Below are 20,261 nucleotides of genomic sequence, written 5' to 3'. Positions count from 1 at the left end.
AGTGCAGGCATATTAAGTGCTTGGGTGTCTGAGGTTTCCCCAGTGCTGCTGAAAGAATACAGAGACAATTTAATATATACCAAAGACACACAACAATATATATCATCAATGGACAACAATTTTAAAAGCTATACAAAAATTTCAACGGTACAGGGTCCAATGTTATGAATAAGGGAAAACTGTGCAAAAACATGCACCTGTAGGTTGAGTACTGATGTTTTGCTAACATTGGACTATGCACCACTGCTGCTTTAGTAATTTTATGCTTTGTATTGTTGCATCCTCTTTAAAGTTTAAAAGAATCATGGTCTTAAAATTATGTTAAATAAGACTATATATGCATTATGCAAATATAGTTGTGATATCAAAAAGTTTTAAGAGCAGTAATCAAATCATGCATGTAATTGGTATTTTTACCTGGTAGCCTCAGATGGAGCAGGGAACCTGCTGGGACCTGGCATTTGAGGATATGCCAATTTAGGGTACTGGTTAAACATCTAAGGAAAAAACAAAACACCAGCTATGTAAACATTGTATTTTAATTAAATACCAAAATCATAAATTGGAAAGTGAGCATTTATATAATATACCAGAAATAAAAACTGAAGTCTACCTGAAATTAACAAACTCTTAAATTGACTTTATACAGTTAAGTTATTTATGTGTGTGCCTTTTTGCAAGTCCCTTGGTGCTCTATGATTTCTCAATCACATCACTTGCTAGAAGAAAATGACTCTCAGTTAGCAATTAACAGCAACAGGAATATAAACAGCATAGCTGCAAAGAGCTTAGCAATTCCACTTCAAAGGAAAGTTTCCCTCCCTTCAGATCCCTCAAGAGAAAGAAGTCTACAAGATATTGATGGGACATGACTTACATAGGGTGGTATCATTGCTCTGTACTGAGATATGATCCCAGGCTGTTGCTGACCATTAAGCTTGGGAGCAGGTGGCAGTGCTATCCTTATATCCCTCTTCTCTGGTACCTTGGGGCCATCACTCTGTTCTACTGGCCCAGGCACATTACCGTCTTCTTGAGCGACAGGTTTTGCTTCTTGATCAGTTGGAGAATTTGGAGAGTTCAGATTCCTGCCTCCACCTTCTCGCCAGCTAGCAACATCTGAAATGGGATAGGGGAGGTTATATTTCAAACAGATTTCTGAACACCATTTATTTTGTGTTGTGCAAAAAGTGCTTGGTATATTTCTCACCAGCTTCATCCACCCCCCCCCCAAAAGGACCTTCAGTGACAAAACTGTCATCTCAGCCTACTTGAGCTGTGACACCACCAAGAATTAGTCCACTTTAGCCACAGAAATGGTTTAACTTGATCAATTCAAGCTCTCTATAACCGAGAACATTCAGCAGTTGCTGTTTTAAATAGGGCTATCACTGGCTCAATTAAGGCACTATACTAACAGTGGTTAAAGAAGTTGAATTATAGTTTAATGTAGTGTTTGAATTGGTTAACCACAATATGCAACAGTCTGGCAAAACCCAATCAGAAGCCACATTTTGAAGTGGGTTTGCAAACTGTAGTTTGTGCTAATTATGGTTGGCATTATGTATTATCTGACATTCCAGTTACACCACTTGTTCCATTCCTAAAGGCCAATGAACCTACAGCCTGGATAACAGATCAGGTGGAAAATGATTGTAGACAAGCAGCAGTCATGATTTGATTGTAGGTTTGAATGAGGAACTAGTGGCCTTGCAGGTGCTGTTGGACTCAAACTCGCATCAGCCCTGGCCAACATGGCCAAGGATGGAAGTTGTTGTCTAACAACACCCAGAGAGCCACAAGTTTCCCGTCCCTGATCTCAACTACCATGAATGCAAACCATGTCAGAATTTTTGTAAGTTATTTTTAGAAGAAGGGCAAGCTACTGGGCTCGGTTTGGATATAAAACCGGATAAATGCTTTTTTCCAATTACATCTGATGCAGAGGAGGAAGCTAGGGCATCTGAGTCTGTGCTTGTTGTCAGCTTCATTCACTAATATTTAATTTAGGTCAAGAGATCGAGCAAATGTCTACGTGAACAAGTGTTTCTTCAAGAGCTGGTGGAATTCATTTGCATAATACTTTAAGAATGGTAACATGGGCTAAAAACTAATTAAAACTGTATTCAAAACTATTATGACATTTTATGTATACTTACTTTGTGGTCGTAAACTGGGCCCAGGACCATAAGGCTCTTCAGCAGCATCCTTCTCTTTAGTCTTCTCTTGATCACCAGCTGCCTGCAGACTAGGAAACTCTTGCTGGAAATAGCTATTTATTTGAACTCCAGGACCTGAGATAGTTGTAAAAAATGCAAGTCAGTAATCAAAAGTTCAGAAAATCCAAATCTGCAACATGGAACGAAATAAGCTTTTATTTTAGTCTCCAATTTCAAATAAGAAATACTTCTTCCATAAGAGTTTCTGGTACTTCAAGTACCACTACTGGATCAATTGCCTTCCTTATGGCAAGAAGCTATACCAAGGAGCAAAGAGTAGCCTGCTCTGTTTAAATATATAGTATATGAATATCTTACTTACAGAAAGGTTTTCCAGAACTATAATGGCAGCGACTTGTGATCACTAGCTTTAACATAACCAGAGGCTCATTTGAACACAGCCTAGAAACCTGCTTTAAGAACACACTACATAAATGAGGCCAGAAGATAGGTTTTGGTTCTTCTGTGATAATAGTAACAAATGTACAATAAAGCAATCTAAACCCTCAACCTGCCGTGCTGGAGGGGCTTTGAATGAAGCAGAAGTGTCCTGCCCAGTCCAGCTCTGCTGGTGAGGAACAACCCAAAGTGCCTGCCTAGATGGTGAGTGGGCAGAAGATACCACTGGTGCTAGTGAAGGGACCACTTGCATGGAGCATTAAGGGATTGGGTGGCCACAGGATCCACTGGATCTTGTGCTGGCCCTGCTGCTGTTCTCCATGCCCCCAGTTTCTGTCCTGGTCAGCACAGGCAACAGTGCTGTGGATGTGGTGGTGGCGGTCACACTACTCCATCAAGCTCCACTGCTGATGGCCAGGGATTTAGACTGTGCTCTTAGTGATACTAAATGAAAAATCTCTGCTTTCCATAGATATGAAGCAACTAGTCGTCTGCCAAATGCAAAGAAATAATTTGCCTTCTTTCTTCTAATGTATTTTCAGTACTGGAACCATAGAAGCTATATTACACAGCTAGACCGCCAATACATTTAGCGTAGTATCATTTTCCCGGCTGGAAGTAGTTCCTCAAGAGTTTCAGAGTCTTCTCCAGCTCTACCGAAAGATGACAGGAATTGAACCACGGATCTTTTGCACTTCCTCAGGAGTTTTTTTCCCACTGGAACCTGTCAGAACTCAGTTCTGGCACCTCTCAGGTGGTCACAATTGCTACTCTAATGAGAATGAAGGAAGTGTTCATGGTGAATTCCGGCAACTCTTTTTATAGAAAAATAGCACTAGGCAAAACTAACAAGGTTCCTTTACTAACAAATAAATGTTAGTTACAGATGGGTAGCCGTGTTGGTCTGCCATAGTCAAAACAAAAAAATTCCTTCCAGTAGCACCTTAAAGACCAACTAAGTTAGTTCTTGGTATGAGCTTTCGTGTGCAAGCACACTTCTTCAGATACACACTGTGTATCTGAAGAAGTGTGCTTGCACACGAAAGCTCATACCAAGAACTAACTTAGTTGGTCTTTAAGGTGCTACTGGAAGGAATTTTTTTGTTTTAAATAAATGTTACTTTATTTGTTAGAGTAACATTTCAAGATAAAGAAACTGCAAAAGCCTCTTTGCTTTATTAAAATGTCCAATACAAAATAGCTACACAGACTTTCAATCTAAATTAGAGCAGTACTTGTTTTTAACTACTTTTGCAAATTTAGGGAAACTGTCTTAAAATAATATACAGCGGTACCTTGGTTGTCGAACTTAATCCGTTCCAGGAGTCTGTTCAACTCCCGGAACCGTTTGAAAACCAAGGTGCTTCCTGCAGTCAAGCAGAAGCCACGTCGGAAGTTCGGCTTTCAAAAAAAGTCCACAAACTAGAATACTTACTTCCGAGTTTGCAGTGTTCAGGAGCCAAGCCATTCAAGAAGCAAGCTACCACTGTATTCATAGAATTATGATACTTACTTTATCAAAATATCAATGTAAAAAGTCCTAGAAATGTGAGGAAGCAGGATTGTGTGCATTCCTGGTACACAAGAGCACACTCTAAAAAAATTAAGAGTATACAATCCACTTGTCATTCTGTAGATTATACTGAATGTCCATTAAAAATCTCCAACTTTACATATAAATACAAAGCGAAATTAGTCCTTAATGTTTTCCCTGTGTACCACTTTTTAACTAGCCTACTTACAAGCATACTTTAGCAATCTTTAACCACGCTGGAAGCTAGAAAGATTGGATGCTGTCTTATACCACGTCCACAACACTGATCCATCTAGCTCAGTACTGTCAGCTACCCAGGGTTCCAGACAGGGGTCTTTCCCAGCCCTACCTGGAGACACCAGGGGTTGAGCTATGATTGTCAATGAGAAACATGCCCAACTGAGTTCAATGGGGCTCAATTCCAGGTAAGGGGGTAGAGACTGCATTCTTACCTAGCAGTAAATCCCATCAAAAACAACAGGACCTATATTTCTGAGTACATATTAACAGTACTGGAGCCTTAGTAAGCTCCTTGGAGTGGGGGTGGCCTGGTACTCCTTATGCTTTTCTACACAGCAATATGACCATGTACTCCAACTCCTTTCAGCTCAAAGCAGCATGGCCAGCGGTCAGGGATAATGGGAGCTGTAGTCCAGAAGCATCAGGAGGGTCAGATGTTAGGGAGAGAAATATTCTAGATCAATTTTCTTATACATGCACCTTTGGATACCCTTTTGATCATAAACGTTTCACACAATTAAAACTGCTGTCTAGCATGTGTACATTAAAAGCCAGGATGGGTTTCATAATGTAATTTGGAAGCATCCAAAACACATAGTACATAAAATCCCCTTATATTAAACTGCTTTCTTTTTATGATTTTTGGATTTGTATCCAAAGTGATATCTAAGAGAATGTTATGTAAAAAGGGCAAAATAAATAAGGGGTGGGTTAAGATGCCTTGTCAGAGAAATGCCATCAGGAGTGTTGAAAGGATGTACAAAATAAGCCATGCAAAAATATCTACTTCATTTTTCCCAGTAAGTGGGAAAGAGTTGCAGGGACACTTTAAACAGGAAACCCCAAGCATAAGCAGCTGGGTAATCCAAGCAACAGATCAAGGATGGGCTGAGTATAGAAACACTGTACACAAGCAGGTCACCAGCTCATGTTCATGTAGGACCATGTAGTGTCTGCTGATTACTGATGGGCCTTGCGGAATATTCCGCAAGATCCTTCTTATGTTCCTAAACAAAAGGGCAAACTGAAGATCACATAAGCTACATTTGCTATACCTTAACTCAGGGTGGTCCAACTTTTCACATTAAGTGGGCCACAAGAGTACTTCACCATGGAACGTATGGGCCACACACTGCCTTGTCACACAAGGATGGGGAGCAAAGCCAATATTTGGTGCCCTCGTTCCAGCCCTGTCTTCCCAAAGCCAGGTAAGCAAGGGGCCAGGCTTTGAGAAAGAGGCGGCAGGCTCAGGCAGGATCCTAGGGCCCTTCCTACACCTTCCCCAAGCTGGAAAAATGCTAACTAAGCTTTGAGAAGGAGGTGGAAGAACTATAGGACCCTGTCAGAGCCCTTATGCCTTCCCAAAGCCTAGCACCTTGCTTACCCAACTTTGGGAAGGCAGTGCAAAGACTGGGGTGGGGAGTCAAATGTTGCTGAGGGCTGCCAAAAAAGGCTATGAGGGGCACGCATGGTGCTTGGGCCACGCGTTGGACCACCTTGCCTTAACTGCAAAAAAGAAAAAAGAAAAAAAGAAATAGAGTTTGCGGGTGAAGTATTGATGTTCTGGTAAAATAACAGACCATGCAAGGCTTAAGTCAGCTCACTACTGCAACAGAAGCTTTCCCAAACAACATGTTTAAATAACTGTGTTTTCCACTATGCCAGTGCCCACTTAGTCCAAGTTTATTAAATGCATCTATGGACCAGGTTCCACGAAAGTCATGGAAGCTGACAGCTGTCATCAACCAAGCGGTAAACAAATTCAATTAATTATAATAAACTTGTCAGAAGAAAACATTTTTTAGTTCCAACGCTAGAACTGAAATTCTTCTCTTTAAGAATTGAGGGGGAAATCAGAGTAACAACAAAATCAGCCATTGCCACCCCAACACTATTTGTCCCACGAAAGCATTAAGACCTAGCTTCTATGAAGCTTGTCTTGCACCCCTACCACCACCAGCAGAATAGTAGCCAGATCAAGTGCAAAGCAGGTAAAACTTATGCTATCATCTTCCTGCTTTGCCTGCTATAACTCCCCCGAAAGGAGGAGTGATGCCAGACCATCCCTGGAGGACAATGGACCCACACACCATGGACTTGTGACAGCTGACTTGAAAGCAGACTTTTGGGTAGGGTGGTTAAAAAAGAGAGTGGGAGAATAGTTATCTAATTAGTGGTGGGAATCTTCTTTGTTTATTATTAGTGTATAGTTATAGTTAATGCCTTTCGTGTATTGTTTTTGTATGTTATGTTAGGTGATATATTGATGAATTTGTATGACAGCCCCCCCTCCCCGTCTTTCCTTATGGTATTAAGCATGTGTGCATAATGTATTGCTGTAAGTTGCTTGGAGACCTCTGGATGACAACAACTATTAAGTTTAATTAATATGAACCAGATGACATTATGATGTAAGTTATTAAATCCAAATTCTATTCAGAGTTACTGAAATTAATTGGAGATGTCTAAGAAAAACACTGCAACGAAGAACGCTGAAATCAACTGATCTGCAGTGACATTTTAGAACCTCTCAGCCCTGTAATACTGTAATTCACAAAGTGTGTGTTGCGAGGCAGGTTGAAATGAATCTCAAAATATGCTGCTGCTAAGTGGTATGCATATGCATATGGCCAGAGCAAGATGCCCTGTGCAACGCCGATTCTCTCCCCACTCCAAGTATTAAAAACAGCACTATCATTTTGAAGTTGCACCATGAGCAGCTCAAAGTACAGCTCAAAGTTATGAGGGAATACTGCTGTAACTTGAGTTTGGGCACTGACCAGTATGGAATTTATGTAAGAGGCCCAACAAAATGTCTAGCCAATCTGACCAGAAATAGTTGGCAGATGTGTAGTTAAAAGTAACTGTACAGTTAGTCCCTTACATGTATGATAGCTGTGACACATAATGGATAAGAAATCTCCCACATATAAAACACCCACTACTGACCCAACCTTATGTAAAGCTATCATTTTCAACTGCATTTACTCGGGTGTTGGTGTCTCTTGTGGTGGGGGAAGGAACCCTGGGCAACAGGGATGGAGCAGGCCAGGCGGGTTGTGCCGCAGTGACTGCTACTACTGTGGGCCACAGTGGCGGTGTTGTTAGTGGCTCTGAGCCTTGTTGCTGCTGATGAAGGAGGAATTCAAGAGGAGCCTTTTGAATCAAAGATAGCCTTGCCTTCTGAGGAACAGGTGAAAGAGCATTCAACTGGAACCCATGTGGTAGCAGGTCAGATCTTCATTGACTCTGATGAACCAGTCTCACATTGAAGATGGAGAGTGTTTCAGAAGCCAAGAGGAAAAGGAAAGAACTTTGGAGGAGTTAAATTCTCTAGAACTGTCATCCCTATTAAGTAAGGATTTGGAAGAGGTAAAAGCACAAAAAGCAGTTTTCACAGCCATTGGAGGAACTGCAGATGGTGAGCGATGCTACTTCCCCTGTATTTTTCTGGAGAAGGAATACTCAGAATGTACTGCAGATGGGAGGGAAGATGGTAGACTCTGATGTGCAAAAACCTACAATGACAAGGGCTTATCAAAAGTGGGACTTCTGTGAAACTGAAGAAGAGTCTAATAGGAGAAGACAAATGCAAGAGGCAGAGGATGTTTACCAGACTGGAATGAAAATCCTTAATGAAAGCAGTAGAAAGGTCCCAAAGAAGCCTATCAGTATCTTATGAGAGAGCTGACATGAATCATACCACTCAACCTTCAAAGCTATTAATTTAAACTACAAACACACACACACACAGAGAGAGAGAGAGAGAGAGAGAGAGAGAGAGAGAGAAAGAAATGGATGACAGAAGATTTAAACTTTTGGGGAAAACTAGATGTCTAGGGCTTTTGTTTTCTCTAAAATGTTTTACGATATAAAATCATTACTCACTTTTCTATCAAGTGATCTATGCTAAATTTCTCATCAGAATAAAACTGCAAAAGACATGAGGTTTCCTTGAATGAAAGTACAGTACAGCCAAGAACAATGCTTCTACAATGCTATCAATTTTGGCTGCCTCAAAAAATTAAGAGCAACTGTCCTAAGACGGCAATGCAAAGCGGACCTGCTAGCCCAACTAGGCCGGCCCACCTCCACTTACCATCACCCTGCCCACCTTGCTTGGTATTGGCCCATGATTTGGCAACTGGAGGCGCTTCTTGAGGAGCAGGAACTGCAGGCTTTGGCTGGGTCTGTGGCACTTCTGGCGGTCTGAAACCATAAGAAATGTGAAGAAGCAATCCTGTTAGCACAAATGTTTTAGTAGGGGTTGAAAGAGGATGTTACTTATAGAAGACAGAGAATTCAGACTCTTGAATCATTAAATAAAGTGTTTGCCATGGATCTTCCAAAGTGCTCTTGTGGCATATACCAAAACTTTATACCACTATTCTTAATGAGAATTTACAGTATGACCTTTAACTTACTTTTCTTCCTCATGTTGCTCTTGTTTAGAAGCCCATCCTGTGCCATCCTTAGGCACAATGTTTATATTAGGATCATTGCCTTTGTTTTCTGCTTTAAGACTGGGGAGATTAGCAGGAGGGGGCATCCTTCGTGAAATGGCAACTTTTCCAAGACTCTGTAATCCATGGCGTGTTGTGACTGCATCAAGAAAAGACATTTTAAACTGCTGACTCTGTCACAGAAATGTACAGATTTAGCAAAGAAATATGATTCTAAGTAGAACTTGGAAGACCTGTGAATCCATTGCTCCTAGGTTCCAAGTTAGGATTGCTTTAGTATTTATTCTACGTATACCCTGTCCTTCTATTGAGACAAATATGACTTCCATTGTTTCCATAAAATGGGTGCCTCTCATATCTCAACCAGGATGCTGTTCCACAGGAGAGGATGCATCAATAGAAAAAACAAGGGTTCAGGCCAAAATATAAACACACAATATGTAGCAAAAAAAGTATAATGAATGTATTCGTCACAATGTACCCGTTATTACAAGGCATACAATGCATACAAGCGGTACTCCAAAAACATCGAAGTGAATACAGAGTTACCATTAATGATGTATTTTCTTATCTCCAATGCAAAGAAATTATTGAAAGTGATGGAGCAGCTGTAGTAATCAGGACTGCAGCCTGGTGATCCCAGTTTCAAAGCGAACTGGCTCTAGCCAGTATACAGCAGAAGCCTCAACTTGTACCTGGTGTGGGACTTTGTTAACTTACAGGCTGAAGGAGTTTTTTCCACTTGTATTGGAGTACCACTTTGTATGTATCATATGCCTTGTAATAGCGAGTGCATTGTGATGAATATATTCGTTGTACTTTGTTACATATTGTGTTTTTATATTTTGGCCTGAATCCGTTTTTTCTATTGGTGCATGCTTTCACACAGTGGGTTCCTTCATTTTGTTCCACAGGAGAGGGGCAGCCACACTGAAGACCCTGCTCTGAATGACTGTGGAGTGGGGCTTCTGATATTTTAGATGTGATTCCTGCCTTTTAGCTGTAATTCCTGAACTTCAGGTGGTTGGACGAGATAACTCTTCGGGTTGCTCCCATCTCTACAATTCTATGGTTCTATTTAAAAAGGTTCAAGCACACTAACAGCCTAATAAAAAGATAAAATTCAAAATGCACAAAACAATCATAGATGGCAGACAACAAGTTAAGGATAAAATGCTAGGGAAGTTTGAAACAAGTACATTACTTAGTAGGCAAAATGCCTGCCAAAAGAGAAATATCTCAGCTCACAGAAGGCCTAAAGAAAGAATGCAAGATAGGCCTCCCTCAACAGTGTGTTCAACAGTAGTAGACTAAACACATTATTTAGATTTATTTATTTGTTAAATTCATATCCTGCCTTCCTCCTCAGAGGACACCCAGGACCCTCCAGAGCAGATCTGGAGAGCATGGGAGGGACTGGAGGGGGAGAGAATCAGCAGTCCTCTTGCGCAAGTGGGTGGACATCATTGATATAACTCAAAATGGTAGCCAACTATAAACAGCTTATTAAATTTAGATGAGATACTTTAATAATGCAAACAAAGCTATCAGCAATGAGTATTTCTCAAACAGTAGCAGCTCATATTACTTTACATACCTGTAGCTTTCTGTGTTTCCAGAGTCTTTCCTTTATAAGTATTAAACAGACTAAGTGTTGCATACTTGGTTTTTCCATCCTTTGCTTTTGTGTTCTGTCCTGACTTTTCAGACATTTCAGTTCATTGAGCTAGAGCCTCCTTGCTCACCCCCTCAAAATGAAAGGAAAACTCATTAGACAGTAAATAAATAGACATGTTAACCAGTGAAAGTGACATAGCTTATTTGAGAAAAGAGGCATTCAGAAAGAAAGGTGCTGCTGCAAATGTCCCATGATGACATAGTTGTAGCTCTGCCTATTGTGTATTACAATGGATAATGTAACAAGAAGGGCTCTCCTACCAGAGTATAGGAATACTTGGCTCAAGATACTGCCACAGCACAGGCAGTGGTCAGATGAAGAAGAAGAGTTTGGATTTGATATCCCGCTTTATCACTCCCCTTCAGGAGTCTCAAAGCAGCTCACAATCTCCTTTCCCTTCCTCCCCCACAACAAACACTCTGTGAGGTGAGTGGGACTGAGAGACTTCAGAGAAGTGTGACTGGCCCAAGGTCACCCAGCAGCTGCATGTGGAGGAGCGGAGACGCGAACCCAGTTCCCCAGATTACGAGACTACTGCTCTTAACCACTACACCACACTGGCGTTACAGATGAACTGCAACACTGCATTGAAACAATGCTGCTGAAAGAACATGCATTCATCATTAAAACAATTTCACAATCCATGATATTGATTTTCCAGAAAATTTAGAACTAACTTTTTTTGTTCTGATTTCCCCCGAAAATTAGTTAGGATGTTAACATATTTAGTAAATTAAGCTAAATCCAAAAAGTATGTCAGGTTAATTTTCCATGTTGTGTTTCCCCAACAGTTAAAGGTATTTGATCTGAAGTATCTGAAAAGAAAAACAATTCAGTAAAACACTTTATGTGATTTAAATGTTATATTTAAATTGGGGTGGGAAGCTGGATCTGGCTCTCCACTGCCATGGACCAAATGTGAGAGATGAATTGGGACAGCCACCTATCACTTGACAATGACATCAGTTGACCCCTTTTTGCCTGCATGTACAGGCAAATGAATGCACAGCCTGCAAAACTTTCAGCTGACTGTTGGGTCTCATGGAGCCCAAAGCAAAGTACTCCACATGACCAGAAAATCAGCTGATAAGTTAGATCCTGTGGAACCCCTTTGCACAGGGTTTTGCAGGTGCTGCCAATAAGCTCGAAAAACTCCTTACACTTGAGCCATGTCTTTATCTGCCCCACATCTGACTTGTGGGCCAAATGGGAAGGCCTGGTAGGCATGTTAAAGAAACTGATCATCAGTGGGCAAATTAAGGGAACTGATCATTCCTCAGGTATATTATACATGCCCTGTAGTCAAACGAATATGCACGTTCCATGGACACAACTGAAACACCAATGTGTTGCTGAGGAAATATGGCATGTTTCCTGTTGCAGTTTATCTTCCACCAAAAACTACCACTACACAAATCTAATCTGCACAAGATCATATGGCTTGCTGCTCAGATGTACTAATGCTAACAACAGAGTCATCCCAAACTGCATTCTTAGCTAAGATCATGTCATGTTACATTTTCCACTGAATCACTCTAGTTCTATAATTTTTTGAAGAGTAATATTAAATAAAGGAAATAGCAAACCTTATGGCTAGAAAGGCAAATATAAAATCAAAGCTGTAATTGCTGATCCCTAGGAAGTCAATATATTTATGCAAACAACTCTACAGGTATGCAAAACTTATAATGAAAGAGAAATGTATTCTATGAATTATGATACCTTAAAATATTTACAGGCATTTTAAAATAATTTAACTCTTTGAGTAACATCACATACTTTGCTGATGTAGTAAAAAATTGTGTTCTGTTATTTTTGACTACTGAGAAAATCTTCTATTCTGTATAAATATTTGAAAAGATAACACCTCGTAACAATACTTTTACAAGTTTTGTTTACTAAATATAAATTAAACATACTAAATCAGAACTCTGTTAACTTAAGGGAGTCAAAAATTTACTAGAAAAAAATCCAATTCAAAATTTCTAAAAAAACAACAAAAAACCCTTAACATCACTTGCTGAAATATTGCTTCCATATTCTTTTGTTTTCTACAACATTTTTCTCAGTAAACCATCACATACATCTATAGACTGTGCAGCCTATATGTAGTCAATCAAACAGGATTTTCACTTTTTGTAACACAATTATGCTCCAAGTACCGTATAATCACATCTTACGTTGCGGTTTGCTGGCAGTAGTATTCGCTCACAAGCAAGCTAGCCACCACATTCTATACTAGCTGCATATGACACCTGTGATGTTGTGAAGGTCCAAAAAAAAAAAAAAGCCCCCCTTTCTGATTCCAATAATGCAAAAAAGGCCACAGCTGTATATGGTATGCGGAGTCAACTGTTACATGGTTTCAAGTGGTATGTAATCACAAACTAAAGAGGAGATGTAACAGTTCTGATTACAAATGGCATATGTCAGCATCTGCTGAATCATTCATACTCTCATCAAAGCATAGGAAAATGAAAGAAATAGGTTTCCACATCTGCCAGTATGCCTGGCTTGAGGTCAAGAAGTTTACGGGATGATTGTTACTAGGTAAAAATGTATTTTTTAAACCAGCCAGGGGAATCCAGTTACTGACAGCTCAACACATTAACATTTCCAGTTTTAAAAAATGTTCTATCAATATACAGTCGTACCTTGGTTCTTGAACACAATGCGTTCCGGGAGTCCGTTAGACTCTTGGAACCATTCGAAAACCAAGGCATGGCTTCCGATTGGCTGCAGGAGTGTCCTGCAGCCAACTGGAAGCTGCGCTGGATATTCAGCTTCTGAAAATCATTCAAAAACCAGAACACTCACTTCTGGGTTTCGATTACTCTGGACCGATTTGTTTGGGAGCCAAGATGTTTGAGATCCAAGGCATGACTGTATACCACATTGCAATGAATTACAGTTAGTTCTCTTGTCTTTCGGGCAGTTCAGAAAACAAAGTAGAAAGACAACACAGCCAGTAAACCTTGGTGCATTTGCCAGACCAATGACGGATGTGGAATTCTGTTCTGTATCCTAAAGGAAGGGAAGAGCTAGCAACCTCATGGCATTCCCTGGCTAAGGAATAGTGAGGCTAGCAGTGCCTACTTGTTCATCTCTTCCACTAGCGGAAGGTGGGGAACTGAGATTGGAAATTTCCTTTTTAGATAAACTACGGTTTGTTGGGTTCGGACAACATGACATGGTAAATAGAAATTTCTCTTAAATAATAACTAGATAAATAATAAATTATGTAGCTGATTGACTCCAGCTATAAAAGCGGAGGCTGCTGAACAGGCTCTTGGACTGGGGGTATTGTTTGGAGGGGTGTTTGGCTGTTATTGATATTATTTTCTATCTTTATACAGTCAAACCCTGGCTTTCGAACGTCACAGCTGCTGAACGTTTCAGAAGCCGAACGCTGAAAACCCTGAAGTGAATGCTTCCATTTTCGAACACGCCTCAGAAGTCAAACAGCTTCCACAGTGCATTTTTCCATTTTCACCATTCACTTTGCTGTCAGCCCTTTGATTTTCTGTTTTCAAACGTTCCGCAAGTCGAACAGATTTCCAGAACTGATTACATTCGAAAACCAAGGTTCCACTATATTTAGAAATATGTGGAAAGTGTTCAATTTTGTTGTGTACTTTTTGTTGTGTTTTATTTGTGTACGGCTTTATTGTAATTATGCAAACCTTTTCATGTAAATAAAATACTGATAAAATAAAACGCTGATAAAGTACAGCAATCAGATCTTATTCCTATTCATCATTGGAATTTCATTTTTGTTTGCCACTTTCTTTTGTGATGGTGGCTACACCATGGCAGAGTGAAGCAACATCGGAAATTTGTCAAAACTGCGCTGTGTGCAGGTTCCTATAATCCCATGCTTGGCCTCAGAAACTGTGAGAGCTGCTGGCCAGACTAACCCTATATGAGGATATTTTAAAGACATTCTCTCCAGAGTTTGAAAATAGCCAGGTACATTTTGCAGGCCACTTGCAACCAAGTGAAGATGTCTGGGAGCCAAGGTGGTGCCTGACATCTCCATCTGGAGGTGCATTCATAGAGATTACTGTATCCCTGGATAAAGTGACTTTTCTTCTTTAAGTTCTCAGAATTCTTAGCATAGCTCAATGTTATCATCTGAACTACCCAAATGTTTAACTGATAATCTATCACAATCAGTCCATCATTTGAAAAATAAGACTTGCCCAAAAAGGGAATTAGACATTCCATTTGGGAGACTGTAACTTTGGTTTCAGGAGCCATTTGACCCCTAGCTTGTATATCTGAGTTTCTAACACTGATTCCCTCTATAGGTAAAAAAAGAAAATATGCAAAATGTGACATCATAATAATATGTGACAAAGATGTAGGCTTTTGATGTAAGAAGGAAATAACAGTATTAATAATGATACTCTTATGTAGTTATGAATTAACATGGCTTCTGGTCAGATGCACAACATTGTTTTGTAAAAATATGAATAATATAAATGATTAAGTCCATTTAAAGCTATCATTTGAGTTGGTTTCCTTTCCTAATGATTTAAATCAGGCACCTCCAACTCCCAAGAGACTGAGATCTACTCCCAGTATAAAAAAACTGGCAGTGATCTATCCATTGTCATTGGAGGGAGGTGGAGTGTGGGTGGAAGGGAAGGATTGCCCAAAGTTGGGGGATTGCTATGGGGAGGATTGCCTAGAGGACTTGGGAGCTAGGGGCACTGTTATGCAGTGGTTCCATTCCTTCCCCCTGGGCCGTGTCCAGAGTGTGGTGTTGGAGGAGTGTTCAGACCTATGGGCTCTCACTTGTGGGGTGCTTCAGGGCTCTATCCTCTCCCTCATGCTTTTCAACATCTTTATGAAGCCATTGTGATAGATCACCAAGAGGTTTGGGCTGGGTGTTCACCAGTATGCGGATGAAACCCAGTACTACCTCTCCTTTAAATTGGAACCAGTGAAGGCAGTGAAGGTCCTGTGTGAGTGTCTGGTGGTGGTTGGAGGATGGATGGCTGCTAATAGATTGAGGTTGAATCCTGACAAGACAGAAGTACAGTGGTACCTCTGGTAAAGAACTTAATTCGTTCTGGAGGTCTGTTCTTAACCTGAAACATTTCTTAACCTGAGGTACCACTTTAGCTAATGGGGCATCCCGCTGCCGCAGCACAATTTCTGTTCTCATCCTGAAGTAAAGTTCTTAACCTGAGGTACTATTTCTGGGTTAGTGGAGTCTGTAACCTGAAGCGTCTGTAACCCAAGGAACCACTGTACTGTTATAGGGGGACAGGGGGTGGACAGGTGTGGACTCCCTGGTCTTGAATGGGTAACTGTGCCCCTGAAGGACCAGGTGTGCAGGTTGCGAGTCATTTTGGACTCGTCCATGGAGGCACATGTCAATTCTGTGTCCAGGGCAGCTACCAGCTTCATCTGATACGCCAGCTGAGACCCTACCTGCCCATGCATTGTCATGCCAGAGTGGTGCATGCTCTGGTTATTTCCCGCTAGGACTACTAAAATGCGCTCTATGTGGGGCTACCTTTGAAGGTGACTTGGAAACTACAATTAATCCAGAATGTGGCAGGAATACTGGTGACTGGGAGCAGCCACTGGGACCATGTAACACTGCTCTTAAGGGATCTACATTGGCTCCCAGTTGGTGCTGACTTTTAAAGCCCTAAACCATGGGTAGGCAAACTAAGGGCCGAGGCCTGGATCCAGCCCAATCACCTTCTAAATCCGGCCCATGGATGGTCTGGGAATCAGCGTGTTGTTACATGAGTAGAATGTGTGATTTAAAATGCATCTCTGGGTTATTTGTGATGCATAGGAATTCGTTCATCCCCCCAAAATATAGTCCGGCCCCCCACAAGGTCTGAGGGACAGTGGACCGGCCCCCTGCTGAAAAAGTTTGCTGACCCCTGCCCTAAACGGCTTTGGCCCTGTATATCAAAAGGAGCATCTCCACCACCATTGTTCTGCCCGGGCACTGAGAGCTTTCTGGTCGTTCCCTCACTGCGAGAAGTGAGGTTACAGGGAAGCAGGCAGAGGGACTTCTCAATAGTCGCACCCACCCTGTGGAACCACCTCCCATCATATGTCAAGGAAATAAACAACTATTTGACTTTTAGAAGACACCTGAAGGCAGTCCTGTTTAGGGAAGTTTTAAATGTTTGATGTTTTATCTGCTGGGCAGCTGCCCAGAGTGGATTGGGCAACCCAGTTAGATGAGATGGGTGGCATACAAATAATAAAATTGATGTTGTTGCTGTTGTTAATGCTAAGACAGAAGTGTCCTTGCAATTGTCTGAAACCTGTACTGCTGATAAGAAGCTGGGTGAGATGAAAGCATTTGGCAAAGACACCAAGGAAATAAGAAGAATCCTCATACAGTAGTGACTCCACTCTAGGGTAAACCTCTTCTACCAAGCTGACAGTAATCAGCAGAACTCAAAATGATAGATTCAGAATGGAACTACAGCAGTAAGAAGTAAACAAAAATTCTCGTCAAGCACTAAGCATTAGGCAGTTGAAGCCAGATAAGTTAAAAATACCAAAGTATATTCATACATCCCACAGTAGAAATTTACAGTGGGACCTTGGCTTAAAAACTTAATTCGTTTCGGAGGTCCATTCTTAACCTGAAACTGTTCTTAACCTGAAGTACCACTTTAGCTAATGGGGCCTCCCTCTACTGCCGGAGCACGATTTCTGTTCTCATCCGGAAGCAAAGTTCTTAACCCGAGGTACTATTTCTGAGTTAGCAGAGTCTGTAACCTGAAGCGTATGTAACCCGAGGTACCACTGTATAGGTAAAGAAATAAGAAATGGCTGTGATCTTACTTTAAAAATTTCAGAATTTGACTTAAAAGTAGGACCAGAATTCCACATTTTGCTTTTCATACATGCCATGACACTGCCCTCTGGTATGCATGGTAAGCCGCAGCAGGCAACTTTGGAACTGCACATCCTGTAGAATTCTATCAGTTATATTTTTTAACCAAAAAGTTGTATTGAAAAATATGTCTAGCCCATCTTGCAGTGTTAAAAACTCAGATATATAAGCTAGGCACCAAATGGCTCCTTAAGTCAGGTTAGTCACCAAAGCAGAATGCCTAGTTGCCATTTTTGGGCCAGACAGCTCAAAAGTCGTATTTTTCAATATGACTTTTTGGTTCCTGAAATTCATCCTGAGTGTGCAGATAAAATACAATGGATAGTGTGTGAAAACAGGCAAGGATCCTCAGGCATGCACCTTTAGATGGTGGAAACGTCAGGTGCCATCCTGGTGCCCGGCCATCTTCACATGGCCACAAGTGGCCAATAGTCAGGTGCAAAATGCACTTAGCAGATTTTGAATGCTGGAGTTCCCTCCTATAGAAGCTTGCTTGCTTTCTATGCTGAGTGTAAATGAGGAATGGGGCACTTGGTTCCTTCTCCACCAGTCCACTCACCTTCTCCCGAGCAGGAAAGGTGGCAGAGGCCTTATTGGAAACTGCATAGATGAGACCCCCTAGACTGATGAAGGGAATCATTTCTAGCTCCAAACTAGGTAGTGGAGACAGGATCCAAGGATTGTCCTGAACACAGAGGTGCAGCTTGAGGTCAGTGACAAGGGGAGTGACAGGGTCCCAATGACCACAATATCCAGCTTGGCCACCAAAGCAAGTAAAAATTTGTTGCAGGAACACCATTAGGACATATTTTAAGCTAATACAAGATGGTTTAAAGAGGCTAGGATGGTGGTTGTTTATATCAAGCAATGGCCTGTATGGGACTTATTCACGTTATCTCCCCCTCCCAAGTTTTTCCTCTTCCTCACCAATTTCATACTGATGTCATATAGACTAGGCTTAAACAGCTTTCCTCTCCTTAAACAACACCAAATGTGTGGTAGCCAAACAATGGCAATACAACCATAGTCTCTCCTAGGGAAGATGCCCCAACTTTAATATATGACAATGATTACCAACCTGCAAATGTCAATAACTAATTTGTACCAGTTCTTGTGTCTTTAAGATGCTACAAATACTGCAAACATGTGAACCAATGAGTAAGTTTATATTTTCTCAGCACAATGACTCCAAGTGAAGAACTCCATGTTTAGGAAGGCTGGTAGGAGAGTAGGTAACTGTGAATTGGAGCCCACTGAGGTCTATCCTCAGATGGCAAATAAATCACTTTTTCTTCCCCAATCAACCCCCCTTCTCACATACACTGGCATCCACCATCTCATGGTCCTGGGACCAAAGTACTTGAAGGTGCACCTTTCTCCTTTACAGTGCAATCGAGGGTGAAAGTGGGAGAGAGGCCTTTCTCCACCTCTGATGGAACTCCCTTGAGTGGGAGGTCAGGCTCGCCCTTCCTTAGCCACGTTCCGGCAAATTCTGAAGGCATTCCCATTTGTCTAGGCCTCTGAAAGCGGAAGGTACTTTTAGGCATTACCGGTTTTATTGCTGACATTTTAATTACCAGATGGGGTTTTCATCAGGTTTTATAGACTGCTAGCCGCCCTGAAAAAAAACAAACACCACCAGCCAGCTAAATGTATCCCCGAGGGGGCTGCCGCAAAACCTCACCCTGCCTGACGAAACGAATTAAATCGGGCGGTGGTGGTGCATCCCCAAGTAATAAAGGACCCGCAGCAGCCTAGGCCTGGATTAGTCAGGAGAAAGTTACTCATTTTCCTCTCCCAGGGAAGGAATCTGGGGAAGAGGAGGAGGGCGGCGAGGGCGAGGGGAAAGGGACGCGCCGGAAGCTTACGCGTGAAAAGGGAAACGAAAGAATGGCGCCGGGAAGCCCTCAAAGTGGGAAAGGGCAGGATGCGAAAGAGAGGGGGGGGGGAATAAAATAAGGCCGCGGCCCCAATTCCTCCGCGCTCTTCCCCGCCCGCCCCCCGCGCCCCCTCTCTCCGTTCCTCCGCCGCCAAGCGCAGCAGCATCCCTGCCCCATTCAGAAGCGGGAGGAGGAGGAGGCCGGAGCCGCTCCTCTTTCTCTCACTCCGGCCCGCCGCCCTCGCCTCAGGCCCCGCAACTGCCCCCTCATGCGCCGGGTGCGGGAGGGCGAAGCCTCCCACGGCCGCCGGCGTCGGCTTGACGCGCCCCGCTCCTCCCCGGCGTCGCGCTCCCTCCCCGCCTCCCGTTAGCCCCGCGCGGAGCCGCCTCAGGCGCGCACTCACCGAGGCCGAAGCAAGCGCCTGGCGTCGCCTCCACACACAGCGGGGCCAAGATGGCGGGCGGGTAGCCAAGCCGGCGGCGCCTCGCGAGCGTCTGACCTCACCGCGCACGCACGCGGCGGCCAGCCCCACGTGACCCTGGGGCTTCGGCGCTCTGGCCGCCGCCTGCCTTCCGTCGCCGACGCCAGCGCTGGGAGTGCGGCGGCGCCACCTACGGGGCGCCTCGGGAACGGCAGCGAGGCTGTGCTGCCGCGCGCCTCTAAACAGGAGGGCTGAGTTCAGTTCTCAGGGTTGGTACAAGAGGTTTCCATCATTTTGTGGACCTCTCAGCTGCACCTGAGTCAGCTTGAAAAGTAAGGGCAAGGAGGTGGTGCTGGATATGGGTCATGAGGAATGAGGGAGAAAGAATACAGAAGAAGATCTATTGGAAAACAGAAGAAATTAGTTGCTTCCTGCCTTCCCCTGTGCCCTGCTCCCTGGCTGTCGAGGAGAAGAGTGTCAGAGCAGTATGTGTGGTGTTCACACATGGCAAAGGGCATGCTGTCCGGGCACATGAGAGCTGGTT

General features: G+C 42.6%; 1 protein-coding gene across 40 annotated transcripts in view; it reads right to left on the bottom strand.

Moving 5' to 3' along the window:
- The window catches only part of PRRC2C (proline rich coiled-coil 2C), a 79,002-nt gene extending 59,189 nt beyond the window's left edge, over positions 1 to 19,813 (bottom strand). For 38 of the 40 annotated variants that reach the window (XM_083506955.1, XM_083506965.1, XM_083506991.1 and 35 more), the window contains exons 1-7: positions 19,700 to 19,813; positions 10,453 to 10,603; positions 8,817 to 8,994; positions 8,492 to 8,601; positions 2,160 to 2,294; positions 878 to 1,119; positions 418 to 497 (exon numbers count right to left, since the gene is read on the bottom strand). In XM_083506955.1, coding sequence (XP_083363081.1) covers positions 418 to 497; positions 878 to 1,119; positions 2,160 to 2,294; positions 8,492 to 8,601; positions 8,817 to 8,994; positions 10,453 to 10,567 — 860 coding nt within the window. In that variant the 5' untranslated portion in view covers positions 10,568 to 10,603; positions 19,700 to 19,813. The remainder of the gene's footprint in view (positions 1 to 417; positions 498 to 877; positions 1,120 to 2,159; positions 2,295 to 8,491; positions 8,602 to 8,816; positions 8,995 to 10,452; positions 10,604 to 19,699) is intronic. The other 2 variants (XM_083506977.1, XM_083506989.1) reach the window with 2 other exon arrangements.
- Positions 19,814 to 20,261: the final 448 nt, after the last annotated feature.

The sequence above is a fragment of the Podarcis liolepis genome (genome assembly GCF_965112155.1).
Source record: "Podarcis liolepis genome assembly, chromosome: 6".
In the NCBI taxonomy this organism is placed as follows: domain Eukaryota; kingdom Metazoa; phylum Chordata; class Lepidosauria; order Squamata; family Lacertidae; genus Podarcis; species Podarcis liolepis.
This window is presented reverse-complemented; position numbering and strand designations above follow the sequence as displayed.